At 43.0% G+C, this 17,988-nt stretch overlaps 2 protein-coding genes across 3 annotated transcripts; one reads left to right on the top strand and one right to left on the bottom strand.

Annotated features, from left to right (window-relative positions):
• Window positions 1-254: 254 nt before the first annotated feature.
• Alg2 (ALG2 alpha-1,3/1,6-mannosyltransferase) lies at window positions 255-4,605 on the bottom strand. The gene is made up of 2 exons (XM_020171399.2): window positions 4,194-4,605; window positions 255-1,712 (listed from the first exon to the last, which is right to left on the bottom strand). The coding sequence occupies exons 1-2, from the start codon at window positions 4,545-4,547 to the stop codon at window positions 810-812; spliced, it is 1,257 nt and encodes a 418-aa protein (XP_020026988.2). The 5' UTR covers window positions 4,548-4,605; the 3' UTR covers window positions 255-809.
• A 241-nt stretch (window positions 4,606-4,846) lies between these two features.
• On the top strand, window positions 4,847-13,758 carry Sec61b (SEC61 translocon subunit beta). 2 transcript variants are annotated; one of them, XM_020171400.2, is made up of 4 exons: window positions 4,847-4,990; window positions 5,164-5,261; window positions 10,458-10,559; window positions 13,476-13,758. In XM_020171400.2, the coding sequence occupies exons 1-4, from the start codon at window positions 4,988-4,990 to the stop codon at window positions 13,561-13,563; spliced, it is 291 nt and encodes a 96-aa protein (XP_020026989.2). In that variant the 5' UTR covers window positions 4,847-4,987; the 3' UTR covers window positions 13,564-13,758. The 2 variants fall into 2 exon arrangements, with proteins under 2 accessions (XP_020026989.2, XP_073907488.1); XM_074051387.1 differs by having other exon boundaries at window positions 4,872-4,994; window positions 5,168-5,261.
• The last annotated feature ends 4,230 nt before the right edge of the window (window positions 13,759-17,988 follow it).

Below are 17,988 nucleotides of genomic sequence, written 5' to 3'. Positions count from 1 at the left end.
GGGCAGCCAAAGGCCTGAAGCACCAAGGCCAAGCAACCACAGGCAGAAGCCTCTGTAACGATGAGCCGAAAGAAACCTTTTCCAGTTGAGTATCTCAGTCACAGTACTAGAAAGGTGAGTAACACAACGCACATCACAAGTGTGACAATATCCCTTCCTCCCGTCAATGTGCGATTTATCCTAGTTTTCTGACTTCGGGTTCAGTTATTTTGTTTAACAGTATCAAAGTAAACTACGGAGGTCAAAACCTAGTATTTTATTGTCTCTTCTTATGTGAAACATCTTTTATTACCATGTTCCCATATGTAAAAATACAATGTATCATCTTTATAAAAATATACTGAGTATTCTTGTTATGGATCTAAGCAAAGGTCCAACAAAAATTTCCCAACAGCCAACAGTGGACTCTGGGAACCAGAGTAGCCCTATTCTTTTTATGTACTAAGTCAAATGAATCAACTTTGATAATGATACAGTTAAAACTATTAAAACCAATCAAGGCACAGTATTATTAAATATTTATATGCAGAGCAACAATAATCCAGAAAAACATAATTCTACCATTTTTACAACAATGCTGGCAGGACTTGGAATGATTGGATCCTAAGATACTGTTTTTATGAAAAAGTAGACAGGGAGGAGTGGTGGACAGCAAGGTGGCTCATCACATTCAAGACTCTAGTTTATTGAAGAAAAAAAAATCTCTTCTGCACTAGATTAAAGGTTTCCTTTTTTGGTTTCAAAAGTGGTTTTACAACCCATAAAAGTGACAGAGATGAATGTAGCATAAAGGTCTTAAAAGAATCTAGTTAAACCAGCAGCTTGGTGACATACTGGTAGAGCTGTTCTGTAAAGGCCTCAGGGGAGAACTTCTCCTTCACCCTGGCCCTTCCAGCCAGGCCCATTGTGACTTTTAAGGATGGTTCATGGATGAACTTTTCCATTGCTTCTGAGAAATGCACCGGGTTGGGCTCACAGAGAAACCCTGTGACACTGTGGACAATGGACTCCAAGGGCCCACCTGAGTTAACAGCAACGACTGGGCACTGCATGTACATGGCCTCCAGAGGGACGATGCCGAAGTGCTCATTGCTTGGCGTGTACAGCACACACGTGCAACCGTGGAGGAGTGAAATCTTCTGTTTGTCTGAGAAGGACCGAAGGAAGGTCACATTCTGGCCAAGGTCAGACCGCTGGACCATTGCCTTCAACTCCTGATAGTGCTCCACATTCTCCAGGACTCTCCCGTCATAACCGCCTGCCACGATCAGATGAGTCCTCTCCCAATCTTGTGGCACCAATCTTCCGCGAAGCTGCGCCAGGGCTTCCAGAGCCAAAGGCAGATTTTTCTTCCTTTCATATCTGTTGATGGAGAGGAACAGGAATTTTTTTCCCTCAGGGACTAGGTCATCAAGTTTTTCAGGAACAGTTGAGTCAAAGCTGGTGACATTCAAAGATGGGTAGAGCACATCAGGGTCTATGTGAGATAGAGACTTGAAGGTTTCCTTAAAAATGGCAGCTGTGAACTGGCTGTTGACCAAGATGCAGTCTGCCATGCCTGTGGTGTATTCCTCAACCCAGTCAATTGGGGCCCTGTAGAGCCGTTTAAAAAAAGAATCTCTTCTGGTGAGAAGCAGATCTGGGAAGTGACAGTAAAAGAGGATCTTCTTATGCTGTCTGGCCAGCTTGAACACTGGGATACAGGCAGACACCTAGTCAAGGCAAAATCAATAGCAGGTAAGTGACTGGCCAACTCATCTTCAACCAAACAAAGGCACAGACCCCCACCTGGCCTGCTGCTGAGTTCCTTATGGGCACTCTCTGACTCTGCTTGGAGAATTCCCTTCTATGCCAGTACAATGACTGCTGTACAGAAAGGTGCTAGATGTCTGCTAAACATATAAAGCTTCAAAGTGCAATGCTTTTCTTTTCAACAATGCTGTCCAAAGGGTATTAAAAAAAATAGCAGCTGGGTGCCAGTGGCTCATGCCTATAATCCTAGCTACTCAAGAGGCAGAGATCAGGAGGACTGCAGTTTAGGCCAGCCCAGGAAAATAGTTCACGAGACTCCATCTCAAAAATACCCAACATAAGAAAGGGCTGGTGGAGTGGCTGAAGTGATAGAGAGCCTGCTTAGCAAGCATGAGGCCCTGGGTTCAAACCCCAGTACCACAAAAAAAAAAAAAAAATCAGAGTAACATTAAATTTTTTGAATGAAATTAAATCCAATATATTTATCTCAAATATTATTATTTCAAAATATAATCAATACTAAAATATTGAGATACTTATTTTATACTAAATCATCAAAATCAGGTTACTATTTCACACTTCAGCCTATTTCAGTTCAGACTGGCCACATTTCAAGTGCTCACTAGCCACAAGTGGGTAGTAGCTACTCTACTGGACAGTGCAGACGAAGGATTGTTCTGTTTCCAAGGAACTCAAAAACGAGCTACAGGAATTTATCAGTGCACAGATCCTAGAAACGAGATTGCCAAGGTTTGAATCTTAGCTCTTCCACCTGTGTGACCATGATCAAGTGCTCGACTCACCTATAGGCTTCAGTTTCTTCTTATGGTTCAAAACACCCATATAGTTTTTGGGATTATGAAATGCACTGAAAGGTGTAAAATTTTTAGAATTTAGCACATAGTATGTGCTCAAAAATACCAGCCATAATCATTACTGAGCATGAATTACAGGCTGGTACTTCTAGAGACTGTGCTATTGGGTAATCTTTACAAATCACTTAACTCTCAGCTCCCTAAACACACTGGAGGATGAGCTTTAGGGCCAGAGTGCAACTTATTCAAAGCTTCTCAAAGCAGCAGATATGAAATTCAAGTCCAGTTCTCTTACTTCCAAAGCCCACAATTTTTCTCTACTCAATCACATTTCGGCTGCATGCTACTTAGACTAATGTATGATTTTTGGTAAATGCTCACATTTCTTAAAAAGAAACAGACCATTAACAAGGATGATCAAAAGAAACTGAAATTTTTAGAAACACAAATATTCAGAAAACAGATGAAAATGTGATGCTATTTTTACCTGTCAGTTTGGCAAAGACTGAAATGGCTGATAATATCCAACATGGACAAGAGCATGGGACAAGAGGCTCTACCACAGACTGTCAGAGACGCATGTGGCAAAGCTCACTGGAGCTACTGGCATTTAAAATCAACCACTCTTTGACCCATAACTTTATTTCTAGGAATTTACTCAAAGGACAAGCTTGCAGACATTAAAAAAACAAATAAAAGCACAATGGTGTTCTAATTTACACACACACACAAAACTGGTCACAACATTGGTGCTTTAACAGGCGAATGCATAAATCATGGTACACTCAAACAAAAGTGGGTTTTCTAGCCACTGTGAAGACTGATACACAAGGATATCCTAATACTCTAATACTGTTATCTCTAATACTGACACACAAGGATATCCCAAATAGAAATTTTCTTGCTGAAAAGAAGCAACGTTTCCAATAGTAGGTATGTTCTAATTCCAATTATATACAAATAAAATGTATCTATAAACAGACACAGGTGCTGGTGTAGCTGCAGGCAACTGCAGGAAGGAGGGGGTAGTGGTGGTGGAAACTAGTGATAATGGCTATCTTGGGGGCCGGAGAAGGGGACTTTTACATTGTACCTTTTTATACGATTTATGAGTACATGTTGCTTTTTAAACTAAAAAAAACGTTGGGTTGAGAAACACCTAAACGTTTAGTCCATACACGGTAGATGCAGGTGAACATTATTCAACCAGGTAAAGAACTTGGACTTTTCACCGAAGACCTACGGGGAGGCATGTTAGTTTTAATAAAGACATGATGTGTTTAGCTTGGTGATTTTAAAGCAAGACTCTGCTGAGTACTGGGAATACTGGAGACAGTGGGATGCATGCGTGGGGCCTGGGCCTGGAAGTAGAATCAACAGAAATTACCAGTTACGAAGGTTAGATGTAAAAGGTGACGATGCCGACTCCTAAGGCCAATGTTCCTGCTTCAGGGTCACTGACCACCCAGTTAGAATGCACATCTCCGAGTCCCCCTCAAGGGTCCAGACTGAAAGCTTCCCGAAGGAGCCTTGTGCTCTGCAACTTTAATGGGTTCACAGCTCAAGTTCAAGGGCAGTCTCGCTCCACCGGCCTTCCCCACCCTCCCAGGCTCCGCGCCCCCTCACCTGGTCGCACACCACCACGTCGAACTCCTCGTCGGCAAGGAACAGCACGTAGAGCGCCAGGAAGACCATGCGGACGTAGGCGCAGACCGCGGCGCCGCGGCCGCCCCAGCCCAGGCTGCGCGGCAGCCAGTCCCCGGCGCAGCGCACCGGCAGCTCGCGGCTCTCGGCGAAGCAGTGGCCGGGGTCGTAGTGCGCGGTCCAGATCTTCACGCTGCAGCCACGCGCTTGCAGCGCCAGCGCCGCGTCCAGCACCAGCCGCTCCGCGCCGCCCACGCCCAGGTCCGGGTGGAGGAACAGCACTGTTGGACTGGGAATAGAGTCCCGGTTCCGGTCCGGGTCCAGCTTCTCCGCCATGGCCAGGGATTCGCGCCCGCCAAGCTCCTCCCCGCCAAGTTCCAGCCGGCCACTGCGGATCGACCCCGCCCCGTCGCGCGTGCGTCTGTTAGGCCACATCAGCACAAATCTATGGGCGCCTAGTAAATGCCGGACAAACTGCTCATCTAACTTTGGCTATAGTTCCTCTTTGGGAGGGACTGGGCCTTATGAAGGAGGGTGTGATTTAGAGAAAGGAGATGGAAAGTCTGTACTTCCCGCCCATCCGCTTTCCAAGTCATATGTAGCAAAATTTCTACAGGCATATCACAGGACACCCCTGGCGTCCCTGGAGTCAGCGAGGACCCTGCCAGCCGATCTGGGGGCGGGGCCTGGGCTAGACTCTCCAGTAGCCGGTCTTTTGAGTGCTCGGCTACTTTTTGGCTGTCTGCATTAGCTCCTGCCGTCCTCCAACCTCCAGCATGGCACGTGTCCCCTGCCTCCCTTCCATGGTCCCCACCTCTCCCAAGCGCTGATTCCTACCTTGAGTCTTACTTTTTCCCCGGGGCTCCGGTGCGGGTGCGGTGTCGGCGGGCTGGGCCGGAGGTGCGGGGGCGGGCGCGCGGCGCTTACTTTGTCCATTTGTTTCTTCTTACAGCCAGGTCCGACCCCCAGTGGCACTAACGTGGGCTCCTCAGGGCGCTCTCCCAGCAAAGCAGTGGCCGCCCGGGCGGCGGGATCCACTGTCCGGCAGAGGTAAGGAACCCCGCGGCCCACTGGGGTGCGCATTCGGAGGGATGGGGCCCACGAAGAATTGGCTGGTCCCAGGAAGCAGATCCAGGACTTAAAGACTCTCAAGGCCAAGAAGAGCCCCAGCCGACGTGGGCACTGGGATAATTAAGGGCCTTTTGGGAGGGAGGCGACATTCTCATCTCGTTGCTCAGTTTTTCACGCACCACTCTTAAAAAGGGAAAGTTAAACCGGAATAGTGTCAGGGACAACTAAGAAAACTGATGGGGATAGGTCCGTGTCTGAGAAGCTGAGCTTTACCTTCACGTTTCTGCTGGGAGGTCCCGTGCACAAGTTTAACAAAATTTGTCTGACAGGACAGCGGCCTTTCACTTCAGTTCCCCATCCCCTGCGATGTCTCCTTATTTCCAGATGGCACTGCTATGCACTCTCCGACCCAAAGCCAGAAACTTAAGCGTTATTTTGGATTTTACTTGTGCTCGCTGTCTAATGATAGTATCAGACTTTACAGAAGAACCTCGTTCTTTCCTCCTCCATTTCTTCTGCCCGGGGTTAGCTCTTAACTTCTGTCATCTGCTGTCTTAACTTTTCCGCCCAAGTCAATTCCATTCCGGGTCATCGTCTGGTTACTCTTCTGTTGTTACCCTTCAGCATATTTCTCTGTTAGTCTCTTGTGGCCTAATGTTATAAAAAAAAAAGGGGTGGTGGGATGGGGTTGGGGGTACCAAGGCTCTCAATGGTGTTTCCAGTCTTAACTTTTCTCTTCCCCTTCTCCTGTGATCCAGCAACAGTGAACTTATTACTGTTTTCTAAGCTCTTTAGTCTCCAGCCCCACCTCAATTCTATTTCTTTTCCAAGATTAGGCTCACTTACATATCTTTGACTGCAGACAGGAGCAAGCCACCAGCCTTCACTTTTGCTCCCATTGCATTTTGTTCATATCATTTTAAGACTGTTTTGCCCGGACTGGCCTCAAACCTCGATTCTCCCAATCTCCATCTCGCAATCCAAGCCTAATTTTATAGAGATTGTTTTTGCTAAAGTTAACCAGAGTTAGTTTTTAGTTGTACAACCAGGAACCTTGAATAGAACAGCAGTTCATATGCAATATGAGATGTAAGCAATAGACTTTTAGGAAATGGAGAAAAGTTGAGCTGGTCACCTTCCCTAGAAAGGGTTGAGAGTAATTGTGGTATATAATCTTTCATATTAATGTTCCCATGTTTTTCTCTTCTGCTAGACTTTGAAAGAGAAACTGCCGAGTCCATTGTTTTCCCTAGCTCTTCTTACATGTCCTGACACAATAAAATGATGAATGAATTAAGGAACCAAGCAATCCTGTTTCCTTGGAGTTTTTGACGGAACTAATAAGATTAGAGGATTTGAGTGTCCTTAAGAATGTAGGATGAGGCTTTTTGTGTTGGTATAGTAGAAAAATCTGAATTTACAGTAGTAAATCTAAACCTGATGATTTGAACTTACATGAGACAAATGGCAGCCCAAGAGAAGGAAGTTGTAATAGAACTGTTAGAAATGGTAATATTGTCCTGCACTGTTAGTGTCCTGTCACCAGGATATTCAAGGGAAGTGTATCATGCTGTGGTTTTGATTATGTTGGCTTAGTGTTCCTGTTGTTACCTTGAATTCAGATACTCTTTGTGTTTGAATGGAAAACATGTCCTGTGGACATGTGTAGATCTGTGGGGAATGGTTCTGGTTAAAGAGAAGTGATAGTACCGAGGCAGCAAAGTTTGGTCATCTGAGAATTTTTAAAGAAAATTAAAGCACATATTTATGAAGTGTCAGTATAATTAAAAATGAAACATGCACAAGTGAAGTGGGCAGATGCAGCTTTTAAATTTTCAGGGGGCTGGAGGTGTGGCTCAAGTGGTAGATAGAGCACTTGCCTAATAAGCAAGCACCAAGCCCTGAGTTCAAACCCCAGTAATGCCAAAAGAAAAAAAGTTACAGGTATTGATAGCATCTTTTAGGATTCAGTGTGGCAGGACCAGTGTAGCTGGACAGACTGGTTGTATGTATTGAGAGACCCTATAATATTCTCTTCTAGAAGTTTGGTGGCTGGGTAAGTATTGTTTCATGAGTGCAATACAGTGAGTATTGGCTGTTTAAGAATGTATTCATTCTCTGTAAGTCTTTGAGAAGAAAAACTGAAGCTAATGGTTAATAATAATGCTTTGGATGATGTAGCTTGCAGGTTTGCATTCTTCATGAATGAAATAATAGAAGTAATAATACCTTGGAGAAGACACCTACAGGGTTTAAAGTCAAGCCAGGGTTGGAATGCTTGCTCTGCTTAATCTAATGTAAAAGGAAGTTACTATGGGGATGAAAAGGAGCAACAGTGCTTTAGAAATTGTAAAACTGCTACAGTGTTCAAACAGAATTAGCAGGAACCCAGGATGTTGATAGTTACACAGTAGTTATTAAGGGTCTGCTACATGCCAAGCACTGTTTTAGCTTGGATAATACATCTGGAAACAATGTAGACAGGGCTTGTCCTTTACTCTGTGAACCTTAGTCCAGTGTGGGAGACCATAAGCAGGACAAGTAAATAAGTAATGCAATTTTAGACAATAAGGGCTATAAGGAAAACTAAAGCTGGGTTGGGTTAGAGAGTGGTGGGCATAGGGTTAGGGTGAATAGGTGTTTTCATTAGGGTGTTCAGGGTGCGTGGCATTTGAGTAGGGTCTTGGAAGAAGCAAGGGAGCAAATCATGAGTAGTGTGGGGAGGAATTGACTACTTAGGCAAAGGGAATGGTTAAATGTAAAGACAGATCATTGAGCTTGATTTGTTAAAAAACAGCCAGAAGGCCATTGTGTTAGAACAAAGTGTATAAATGGGTAGATAACGAAAATTTTTTTTTAAGGTATAGGAAGGAGAAGGCAGTTACACAGTGCTCAGAAAGAAAGGCAAAATAGGCCCCAAATAGAAATTTAAGAGATTAAAGCGAGCTCAGTTATTAACCTCTTCATAGCTTCCCAGTGAGGGAATGGGAAGTATTTTGAGTACATTTTGTTTTTTCTAGGGGCCTTTGTTTTTAAATATTCTGCTATATGGCAGCAAAAGTCTGAAATCTTCCATACCGATTTCCCTGGAGATACTATAGTTCCAGCTTTGAAGACAGAAACTGAATTTGGAAGTTGTAAGAATCATGGCAACTGCATCTGTCTGAGTCCTGGCTCAGCTGATGACTTACTAGGTTGACACTGGGTTTATATTTCAGCTGAAGTTCCCTGTTATGAACAAGGAGGAAAACTTTAAGTGACCTGTATTTTGGGCTGTGAAAGCTTTTCTAAGTGCATGAGTTGCTATGTAAATCCCTGTACAATTGTTTGTTGTTTACAACCAGTTTTCCCATAGAAACAGTCATACAAATAGAGTCATAAGTTTCCAGGATAGTTTATAGTCCACAATTAAAGAGTTGGGCCATGTGCTGGTGTCTCACATCTGTAATCCCAGCTACTTGGGAGGCTGAGATCGGGAGGATCACGGTTCGAGGCACCCAGGCAAGTAGTTTTGGAGACCCCATCTCCAAAATTACCAAGCAAAATGGACTGGAGGTGTAGCTCAAGTAGTGGAGAGCCTGCTTTGCAAGCTTGATGCCCTGAGTTCAAACCCTAGCCCCACAAAATAAATAAATAGTCTGAAATGCAATCCTATAGTACAGTAATCCCAAATTGTTGTTTAACATTGATTGCTTTCAGAGTTCTATCAGGAACACATTTCTTCATGCTGCATCCAGGACTCATACAGCCAGTGCCACCTCCCTGGGCTACAGACAGTGCTTCTTGTGTTCAGAGTGTGGTATAAAGGTCATGGTAGGATGTGAAGGGCTTTAGGACAACAGTTGGGAGGAAAAAGAGAAGACATGGTAGGGATAGGTAGGGTTTTTATTTGGATTTCCTCCCTATGTAGTCTTTCCTTGAAAAGAATTCAGAATCAGCAGCCCACTCACACTAGGGTTTTAGGGAGGGATATCGGGATTTATGTAATGGTGGGCAGTACTGGGATAGGGTTTTCTCTCTCCTCCATTCTCAGCTAGGCCTTTTGACTTCTGAGCTGGTCAGTCTATCAAAATAGCAAACATTTTATGAAGTATTTTTTCATAAAATATAAATTATACTCCACTGTTGGACCCAGATATAATTAAAACATAATGCCTTTTGTCTCTTGAGGTAAATACGGTAATTTTAAAACATTCTCTAAAGTAACCATTTTAGGATCAGATTATATATAGATTATTCTCAGCTTTACAAAAATACATGTGAAGAGAAACTGAAATGCATGTCCAGATGAGAAGACCAGATGTTTGGGTAGTGGATAGGCCCTGGGGTCAGAATTGGGTCTACATCACAACTTGATCAACATGCTGGCTGTTGTGGTCTTAGAAACTTTGCTTAGCTGGGCATGGTGGCTCCCATCTGTAATCCCAGCTACTCATGAGATGGAGAGGTAGAATAATCACAGTTTGAGGCCAGTTTAGGCAAAAAGTTAATAATACCTCATCTGGACAAATAAGCACATGTCTGTAATCCTAGCTATGCTGGAGGCCATAGGTAGCAGTTTGAGGCCAACCCCAGGCAAAAATGTGAGACCCCATCTGAAAAAAAAAAAACCAAAAACAAAAACCCAAAAAAAAAGGTACGAGGGTGTGGCTCAAGTGGTAGAGTGCCTATCTAGCAAGCAGGAGGCCTTGAGTTCAAACCCTAGTGCCTCCAGAAAAGATACTTTCTTAACCTTTGCTGAGCCTAATTATCCTGATTTATAAAATGGGAAATTGTGTACATTGGCATGTTATAGTAGGTACTCAGTCCCCAACTTTGGAATTTGAGTTAGTGCTGGCAAAGAAGTTTTTTTGGTGGTACTGGTGTTTGAACTCAGGCCCCCCCCCCCCCCGTTTGCTAGGCAGGCGCTCTTACCACTTGAGCTACTCTGCCAGCCCTTCTTGGTGTTGGTTATTTTCGAGATACGGTCTCGAACCATTTATCTGGGCTGGCTTTGAGCCTTGATTCTCCTGATCTCTGCCTCCTGAGTGGCTACAATTACAGGTGTGAGCCACCTGCACCCAGCTAAGAAGTTTTTCCTTATTGATTCTTCATTCGTGTAAGGGCAGCATATGTTAAAATTCTGTTAAAAGGATTTCCAAGAACGGCCATTGGTAATGTTCTCCTTTCTTTCAGGAAAAATGCCAGCTGTGGGACACGGAGTGCAGGCCGCACGACCTCGGCAGGGACTGGGGGAATGTGGCGATTCTACACAGAAGATTCACCAGGGCTCAAAGTGTAAGTGTTGGGAGCAGACCTATGTATCTATCCAGAGTGACTAAAGGGTGCTTGCTTTGATGAGATTTCCAATCCATAGTGGCTTCATTTATGCCAGGTGGGCTGGGATTGGGTTGCCCATTTATCAGCCAGTGGGACAGGTTAGGCCCTGGAATGACATCTCTTTATGGAGTGAGTAAGAGGAAGGGAAGATCTTCCTGTCTCTGTGTCAGAGTAAATGATGGGGGCAGCGAGACCTGGAGGAAAACTGCCTCATTAGATGAAATTGCTCTTCATTTGGTGTTCTTGCCCACACTGAGAAGTGGGAGGCACATTTGAATAGGAATTAGGTGATTTTTCAAAGTTCTCCTGGAGGCACTAGCTGATACTGTTATAGCCTAATGCAAGTTTTTCCATTAGGCTGTGTTACCAGGAGTTCTTTGTCCATCTTGCCTGTGGTGGGTGGCAAGTGGACCAGGGATGGTGATCCTGTCACTTTTCAAGTTCTTAGCCCTGGAAGTGCTCATGGGTGAAGGGAAACAGGTATCCAGGAGGCCCCTGTCCACAGCTGTGCTCCCCTCACCCAACCCCACAGGCTTCAGATCAGAGAGGGCTTCAGCACACCACCCACAGCTGTTTCCTGACTAAGCCCCATACGTGAGGAGTGGAACGATCCTAGTGAAGGTCATTTGTGTGGCCCTCGGGGCTGTGCAAAGGACTTTGCATCTTTTCTCTAGTTTAATTTGCCTAGCGTTCCTGTGAGGTGGGAGATGTACCATTTTGCAGCCAAGGAAGCTCAGGTTCAGACAGCAAAGTAGCGTGCTCAATGACACAGAACTCGAGATGAAAGCGAGTGTTCCGCCCGTAAAGCCCATGCTCCTTCCGTACTGCTGCCTGTAGGAAAGAGACAAAATTAGGTTCCTTTAATTAATTTGACCAGATGCTTGACTTGGATTATAAATTTAGTTTATGAAGGCTTCCTTAAAACCCTTGATTTGGTTTAATTGACTTACTGATTTTCCCCTTATTGGAGATTTGTAAAGATGTATTTAGTAAGTAATTCCTAAGGTTGGGGATATGTGGGTTGGCGTTCTGACTGATAACCAGTCTGTTAGAGGTAGTTTTTCTGAGAATATCAGACTGGAATTTTGAATTCCCTTGCTCTTTGGGGGTGTCCAGGAGACTTTTTTTAACCATTCTCAAGAAGGTGGGAAGTAGGCGTTGGTGGATGAGTGACTTGTGCCTGCCTGGGCTTTCTGCTGGTGTACAGCCAAGCTTGCTGGCTGCTGTCTTGAGTCCTCCCAGGAACTGGCAGAAGCTTTATAAACCACATTCTCATCACATCAGAGATAGGTGTTTTTGATGAAAGGACAGCTGGGAATTCTTACCTATAAATCCATATCTTGGAGTAGCCACGCAGCATCTCGGAGCTTGGTTTTGGCTCTTTCTGGGAGTTGGGAATTTTGTTGAGGTTGATAATGAGCATTTCCTGAGAGAGCTTATTATAAGTCTGCTTTGTGTGTATTGATTTATTTCAGCAATACTATAAGATAGTACTGTGATTATCTCCACTTTACCAGTGGGGAGACTGAGGCTTGAAGAAGGTAAGTAACAGGCTGTGTGCAGCTTGTCAGTGTCAGGGTTGATTGCAAGCGCCTGCACTCAGAGCTGCACGCTCAGCTTTGTGCTCTGGCTGGCGTTCCAGAGTCATTACCTTAAAGTAAGAGAGGAATCTCAAGGGCTACGTGCTGTCCATCTCTTCCCACATTCTTTTAAATTTGTTTCTCCCTAATTGCTTAAATTTTGGAAGAACAAAATTGTACCATAGCAGAGACCTTGATCCAAAGGTCATCATTTGTTGTCTAGTCATGGTCTCTCTCACTCCTGCTGCTTCACCAGGGTTTCTGCCACTGCTCTGATGGTTACAAAGGTTCCTTTTCTGTGGTCTTTTCCACTCTCTCCCCCCAGTTTTGTCTGGGAGGGGAAAGAGTCTGAGAAGCAGTGTCTAAAGTAAATGTTCACGGCTGTGTAAAACCAGGGAGTTCTCCCTTTAAGAACTCATACTAAATTTTCAACTGGAAAGACATTTGATTTGGGGCAGATGAGTAAAGTCTATTTCTTCTCTACACTAAACTCATAAATATAAATCAGATTTAATGCATGTTGCCTAGAATGTTTGCTCTTTGAAGATGGGACTCTTGAGACAGTAAAATGAGCAGTGTGTGCAATCAGAAAACCTGAGTTCAAATCTCTCCTTTCTATGCTGGCTGTATTTTTAGGCAAGTAATAATCCCTCTGCTCCTCAGTTTCCTGATTTATAAAGTGAGATGAGTACTTGTTTCTTGTGTCATGAATTTGTACAGGTCAAATGTCATCATATATTTAAAAACACTTTGCAAATTATATAATGCGCTATTCATCATTGTATAGCTAGTGCATTATAGTTAGATGGCAAAGACTGTCTGTAAATGAGTCTTACTTTGAAAAGAGTATTTTGGTAATTGGATCATTTGCACTTAAACAGATTGGGAAAATTTTCTTCTTAATACGGGAAATATCAAATACATGAAATTAGACTGTCTCCAAGAGAGCATCTCAAAGACATTAGATCATTTTGTTTGTATATTGTTTAGTATATTTCACTCAAAGAGAAGATGACCTTTCTAATATTTTTTTGGCTGTATTGGAATTTGAACTCGGGCTTGGGCTTGCTACTACTATTTGAGCCACACCCTGAAGATGTCCCAGTGCCACCCATCATCACACTTTCAAAATAGCCAGATAACCACTTGGGAATATTTTTAGAGATGTAAATAATGGTCCAGGATGAACATGAAGTGCTCCCCTCTTACCTCCACTGTGTCACTAGGCATCTTTAGCATTAAATATAATAATGTCTATTACTAAAGCAAGCATGCCTTCTCTTCTTATTTCTAGTGGCCCCGTTCCAGTATTGGTTATGAGTCTTCTGTTCATCGCTTCTGTATTTATGTTGCACATTTGGGGCAAGTACACGCGTTCGTAGATTCGGCTACACCCATCTGTCATCTGAAGAAGAAGGAAAAAAACCCAGCATATCTTGGACCAAAAGTGTAGTGATTTTTCTGTTCAGGAGAAAGACATTTTCTGTAAGCTTATTGTTTTATTGGAAACTTAACAAGAATTGACTTTGAGGGTCAGATTTTTTTCTATGGCTAATAAACTTATTAATTGATTTATACTGAGTATGGTCGCTCATGCCTCACTGTTAGGGCCTGTAGTCTCTGTCTTAAGATTTGTAAAAGACAAGGTAGAAAATTTGTCTGTGGAGATTGTGTTCTTGCTGGGTTGGCTGTTCCTCATACAACTGTGTAGTCATTCAAATCCAAAATACTGTTTTTGGCAATGGTGTGATTTTTTCAAGACATTTTTGTTCTGGTAATTGCCATTTTTGGTATTTGCAAGGAGTGTGCCTATCCCTCTGTCAGGCAGATCTGTGTTCAAAGGTAGCTGGTACCCAGGGGAATACTCAAAGAAACCAGAAATCTTGGATGTTTGCTTATTCTGTTCTTACTACTGGCTTTTTGAGATAGGGTCTCACTGTGTAGCGCAGGTTGGCCTCAAATTTGCAATCCTGCTTCCACGTGGAATTATAGGCATGTGCCACCATACCTGGCTTATTCTATCTCTAAAACCATAGCCAATAAAATTATTATCTTTTTTCTCCCAATTCTTAATTCTCTGTATACCAGGGGGTCCATCCATTTATTTATTCTAAATTAATTTTGAAAGAAAGAATTTGATAAATTGAATTTATCAGTAAAATTTTGTTTGGAAAATTAAGGACTTTTGTGATCAGAGTGAGATAGCAACATTTCTTCATTGGATTTATGTAATTCCATCCAAAAGTAAGTTTTTGAATTTATTAGCTTATGCTGCCCTGCTGGGAGTAAGCTTTCAGTTGCTCTTAGGCCTGAGGAACTAGGAAGAATTGCTCAAAGTAGCACATCCCGTGAACCTAGGGTTCCAAGTCCAAATTCCTGAAGAGGAAGTAATCCCCATGAAGTGCTTAACTGCCCAGCAAAACTGCAAATGATGACAAGACATGTAAGCTAAAAATCGGATAATTAAAAAACATATCTTTGTCATACAGTAAGCCTATTTAAACAAATTCTTTGAACAGTTATGTGGTTTCTTAAGTGCTGTTTAGAATTTCTAACTCTAAGGTAGTTTTAGATCCATGAGGAAATTGTGTATTTTTATTTTGAAATTTTTTGTTTTGTTTTCCTGGTGGTTGAACTCAGGGCCTTGTGCTTGCTAGCCAGGTGCTGTACCACTTGATCCACTCTACCAGCCCCAAAGTGTGTAATGTAATAAAAGATTTCTTAGGGGCAGTGTATTGGTGAGTGTGCTCTTGTAAATGTTGACAAATGGCATTTTATTGGGAAAAAATGGAAACTGGTTTTCTTGGATCATGTGAATTGCTTATTTCATGAAACAAGTGTCTATTTTTTAAAGCAGGGAAATTTCTTCCAGTTTCATGTGGAAGAAATTTAAAGATGACATTATCTACAATGTAGTTTTTTCCCCTGATACTGAGGTTGGTAATACCAATAATAGTGAGATTATATCTTTAATTTGGAAAAGAAATCTTTGTGTGTGTGTGTGTGTCTGTGTCTGTGTGTGTCTGTGTGTGTGTGTGTGTGTGTGTGTGTGTGTGTGTGTGTGTCTGTGTGTCTGTGTGTCTGTCTTTTCTGGGAAGATGCTGCAGCCACATGGGGGAGCTCTTCACTGTAGGGGGTCGGTTCTCTTTCCTGTACCTACCTCCCCGAGCTGGGTCCCTAGTGGACTGACAGCTGAAAGCCACAGTATTTCCTGAGCCAGTGATTTCTAAGAAAATGCTGGTTTTCAGGAGCAGGACGAGGAGATACTTCATTCAGCAGGAGGAGGGAAGGAAAACTGGGAGTTGTGTAAAGATGAATAACATCTATTACAGAGCTGGTTTTGGCTCAATGATGCAGTGCTAATCCTGGTGCTAAGAGCATAGTGTTCAAGCTGTGCCTTTCTTTTTCATCAGTTTTTATTGTGGTAAAATGCACATAAAATTTTCCATCTTACTTATTTTTAATTGTACAGTTCAGTGATATTAGGTACATTGGTAAGGTACAGCCACCACTGCTGTCCACCTGCAGAACTCTTCACCTTGCAAAACTGAAACTCTGTTCATTAAGCAGTAACTTCCCTCCCCAGCCATTGGCAACCCCCACCCTGCTTTCTGTCTTATAGATTTACTATGTTCCTATGTAAGTGGAATCGTACAGTACTTGTCTTTTTGTGGGCTCTTACTCTAACTAGCAGAATGTCCTCAAGGTTCTTTTATGCTATAGCATATGTAGGAATTTTCTCCTTTTTAAGGCTGAAAATTTCATTATATTTGTTGTACCACATTTCATGTTTCTTTCTTTTTAAATAGGTATTCTTAGACTGTTGCTGAGCCCCAGGGGACTATAAGCTTTTTGTAGTAATTTTTTGTTTTGTTTTGAGGTAGGGTATGGCTATGTAGCCCAGACTGACTTTGAACTCTTAATCCTCGTCTCAGCTCCCAAGTGGGGAGATTACGGACATGTACCACCATGCCCTGCTTTTATTTGTAGTAATTCTAAAACCCTAACAAGGTTTTTACTAGGGTTGCCTTGGTCTGCAGAATCCTCCAGCCAGTATACTTCTTACTGTGGGCTGCAGTTCTAAGCAGCTGGTAAGCAGCACGTGCTGAGCAGGGCCTCTTAGCAGAGCTGGGAAGATGAGTTACTTTGCAACTGCACTTTGGGCTGAGCATTTAAGTTATCAGAGGAAACCATATTAGGGACATGGTTACTGTCCCTAACGTTAGGGCCAAAGTTACTGAAACTATCTGCAGATGGAAAGTCTAGGCTCTCTGGGCCCTAGTACAGTATGCCAGCATTACTCATGGATTTATTATGTGTCATTTTGACCAAATGTGGTCAAAAATTGAATAGATTTTAAAAACCAAAAGAAATTCCCATAACAAAAAATTTAAATTCTCTTTTGTGCGTTATGTAGCTCAGTTGATGTGGAGAAGCTCTCAGTCGGTCCCTTGTTACTGTCAGTTGTGTTTCAATCATTGTATGATCTGCTGAGTTGCTCTGTTGTGAAAATCTGCCTCCCAAAAAGCAAATGACTCCCCAAAAGCAAGGTAAACATTTTTTGTGCTTACTTTAAGTGATCAAGTGAAAATTTGAGATTTGTTGGAAGGAAGCATGTCTTTAGCGAAGTTGTGGGGAGCATTATACATTCCCGAGCTGGGCAAGTTTTCCTTAGTGGTGGTCTCCCTGGACCTGTGGACACCAGAGGTCTTCTGTATTACCCTGAGCACAGTCCAGTGCAACTGAATGAGGATAGCTCTGCCTGGGAGAGGCTAAAAATGCCTTCACTTCTGTTTTCACACCTGTCCTAGTATAGGCTCCGGTCTTCCAGGTGCTAGGCCCCACAGGAAGAATTGAAAAAGGCATTGTGGAATCATTCAAATGTTGATACGAGTGTCTACAAAGCTGGCTTCGTTCCATAGAAAATACAGTCTGTAGAGTGTGCAAGTGTGTGGAGCCTTGCTCTTGATTTCTGCAAAGAGGCCCATGGGGAGCTTCAGAGCCACTATCCCGCCAGTCAAATGCTGATGGAGGAGGGTTCAGACCAGGAACAAATTTTTTGACGCCGCATGCATTACTAGGACTTTGCACACCCTCTACCAAGCTTCACCAGGATGTGATCCTGGCCTGGATTCAACTGATGCCTCCAAGTTACCAATTGTGAGATCCTGGGCAACTTGCTTCACTTCTTTGTGTGTCCTTGTTCTCATGTGTAGATGAGTGTAGATAGGCTCTCTCTACCATGTAGGAAAGGGGTGCTTTGTTAATTAGCTATTAGCTAAATGCTTATTCCCTATAGTTTTAGAGGTATGCTGTCCTTTTTTGAGACAGGGTCTCACTATGTTACCCAGATTGATCTGGGTATTTTACATAGGAGGAAACCGAAGCACTAAAGAGCTTCACATCGTTGACTAACTCACTGGAGTCACATAGATGGGGTGAGGGTAAGGAAAGAGTGTCACAACAGTACTACTCCATCATAGTACTTCTAAAAGTAACATGGTTCCAAGAAAGTGCCACCCTATCACATGATATACTTTAGTCTTATAGCCTGAAGTTTTAGGTTCTGTAGAAGGAATTGGATGCTCTCTTTTGGTTCTTAGGTGCTTTGTTCATTCTATGGCTTTTAGGGTTGTAGAGAAAGTGTAGTGTTTATTCATTCAACAAACATTTACTGAGTGCTGTGTGCCATACCCTTTCAGTGGGATTTAGAAATGACCTGGCCAGGATGCTCATAGCTTAAAAGGGCTGGGTGTTTGAAAGCTAGAATCCTAGTTCTACCTGAGCTACAAATTATGTAGCTCAAT

This window comes from Castor canadensis, chromosome 13 (genome assembly GCF_047511655.1).
Source record: "Castor canadensis chromosome 13, mCasCan1.hap1v2, whole genome shotgun sequence".
NCBI classification, from domain to species: domain Eukaryota; kingdom Metazoa; phylum Chordata; class Mammalia; order Rodentia; family Castoridae; genus Castor; species Castor canadensis.
This window is presented reverse-complemented; position numbering and strand designations above follow the sequence as displayed.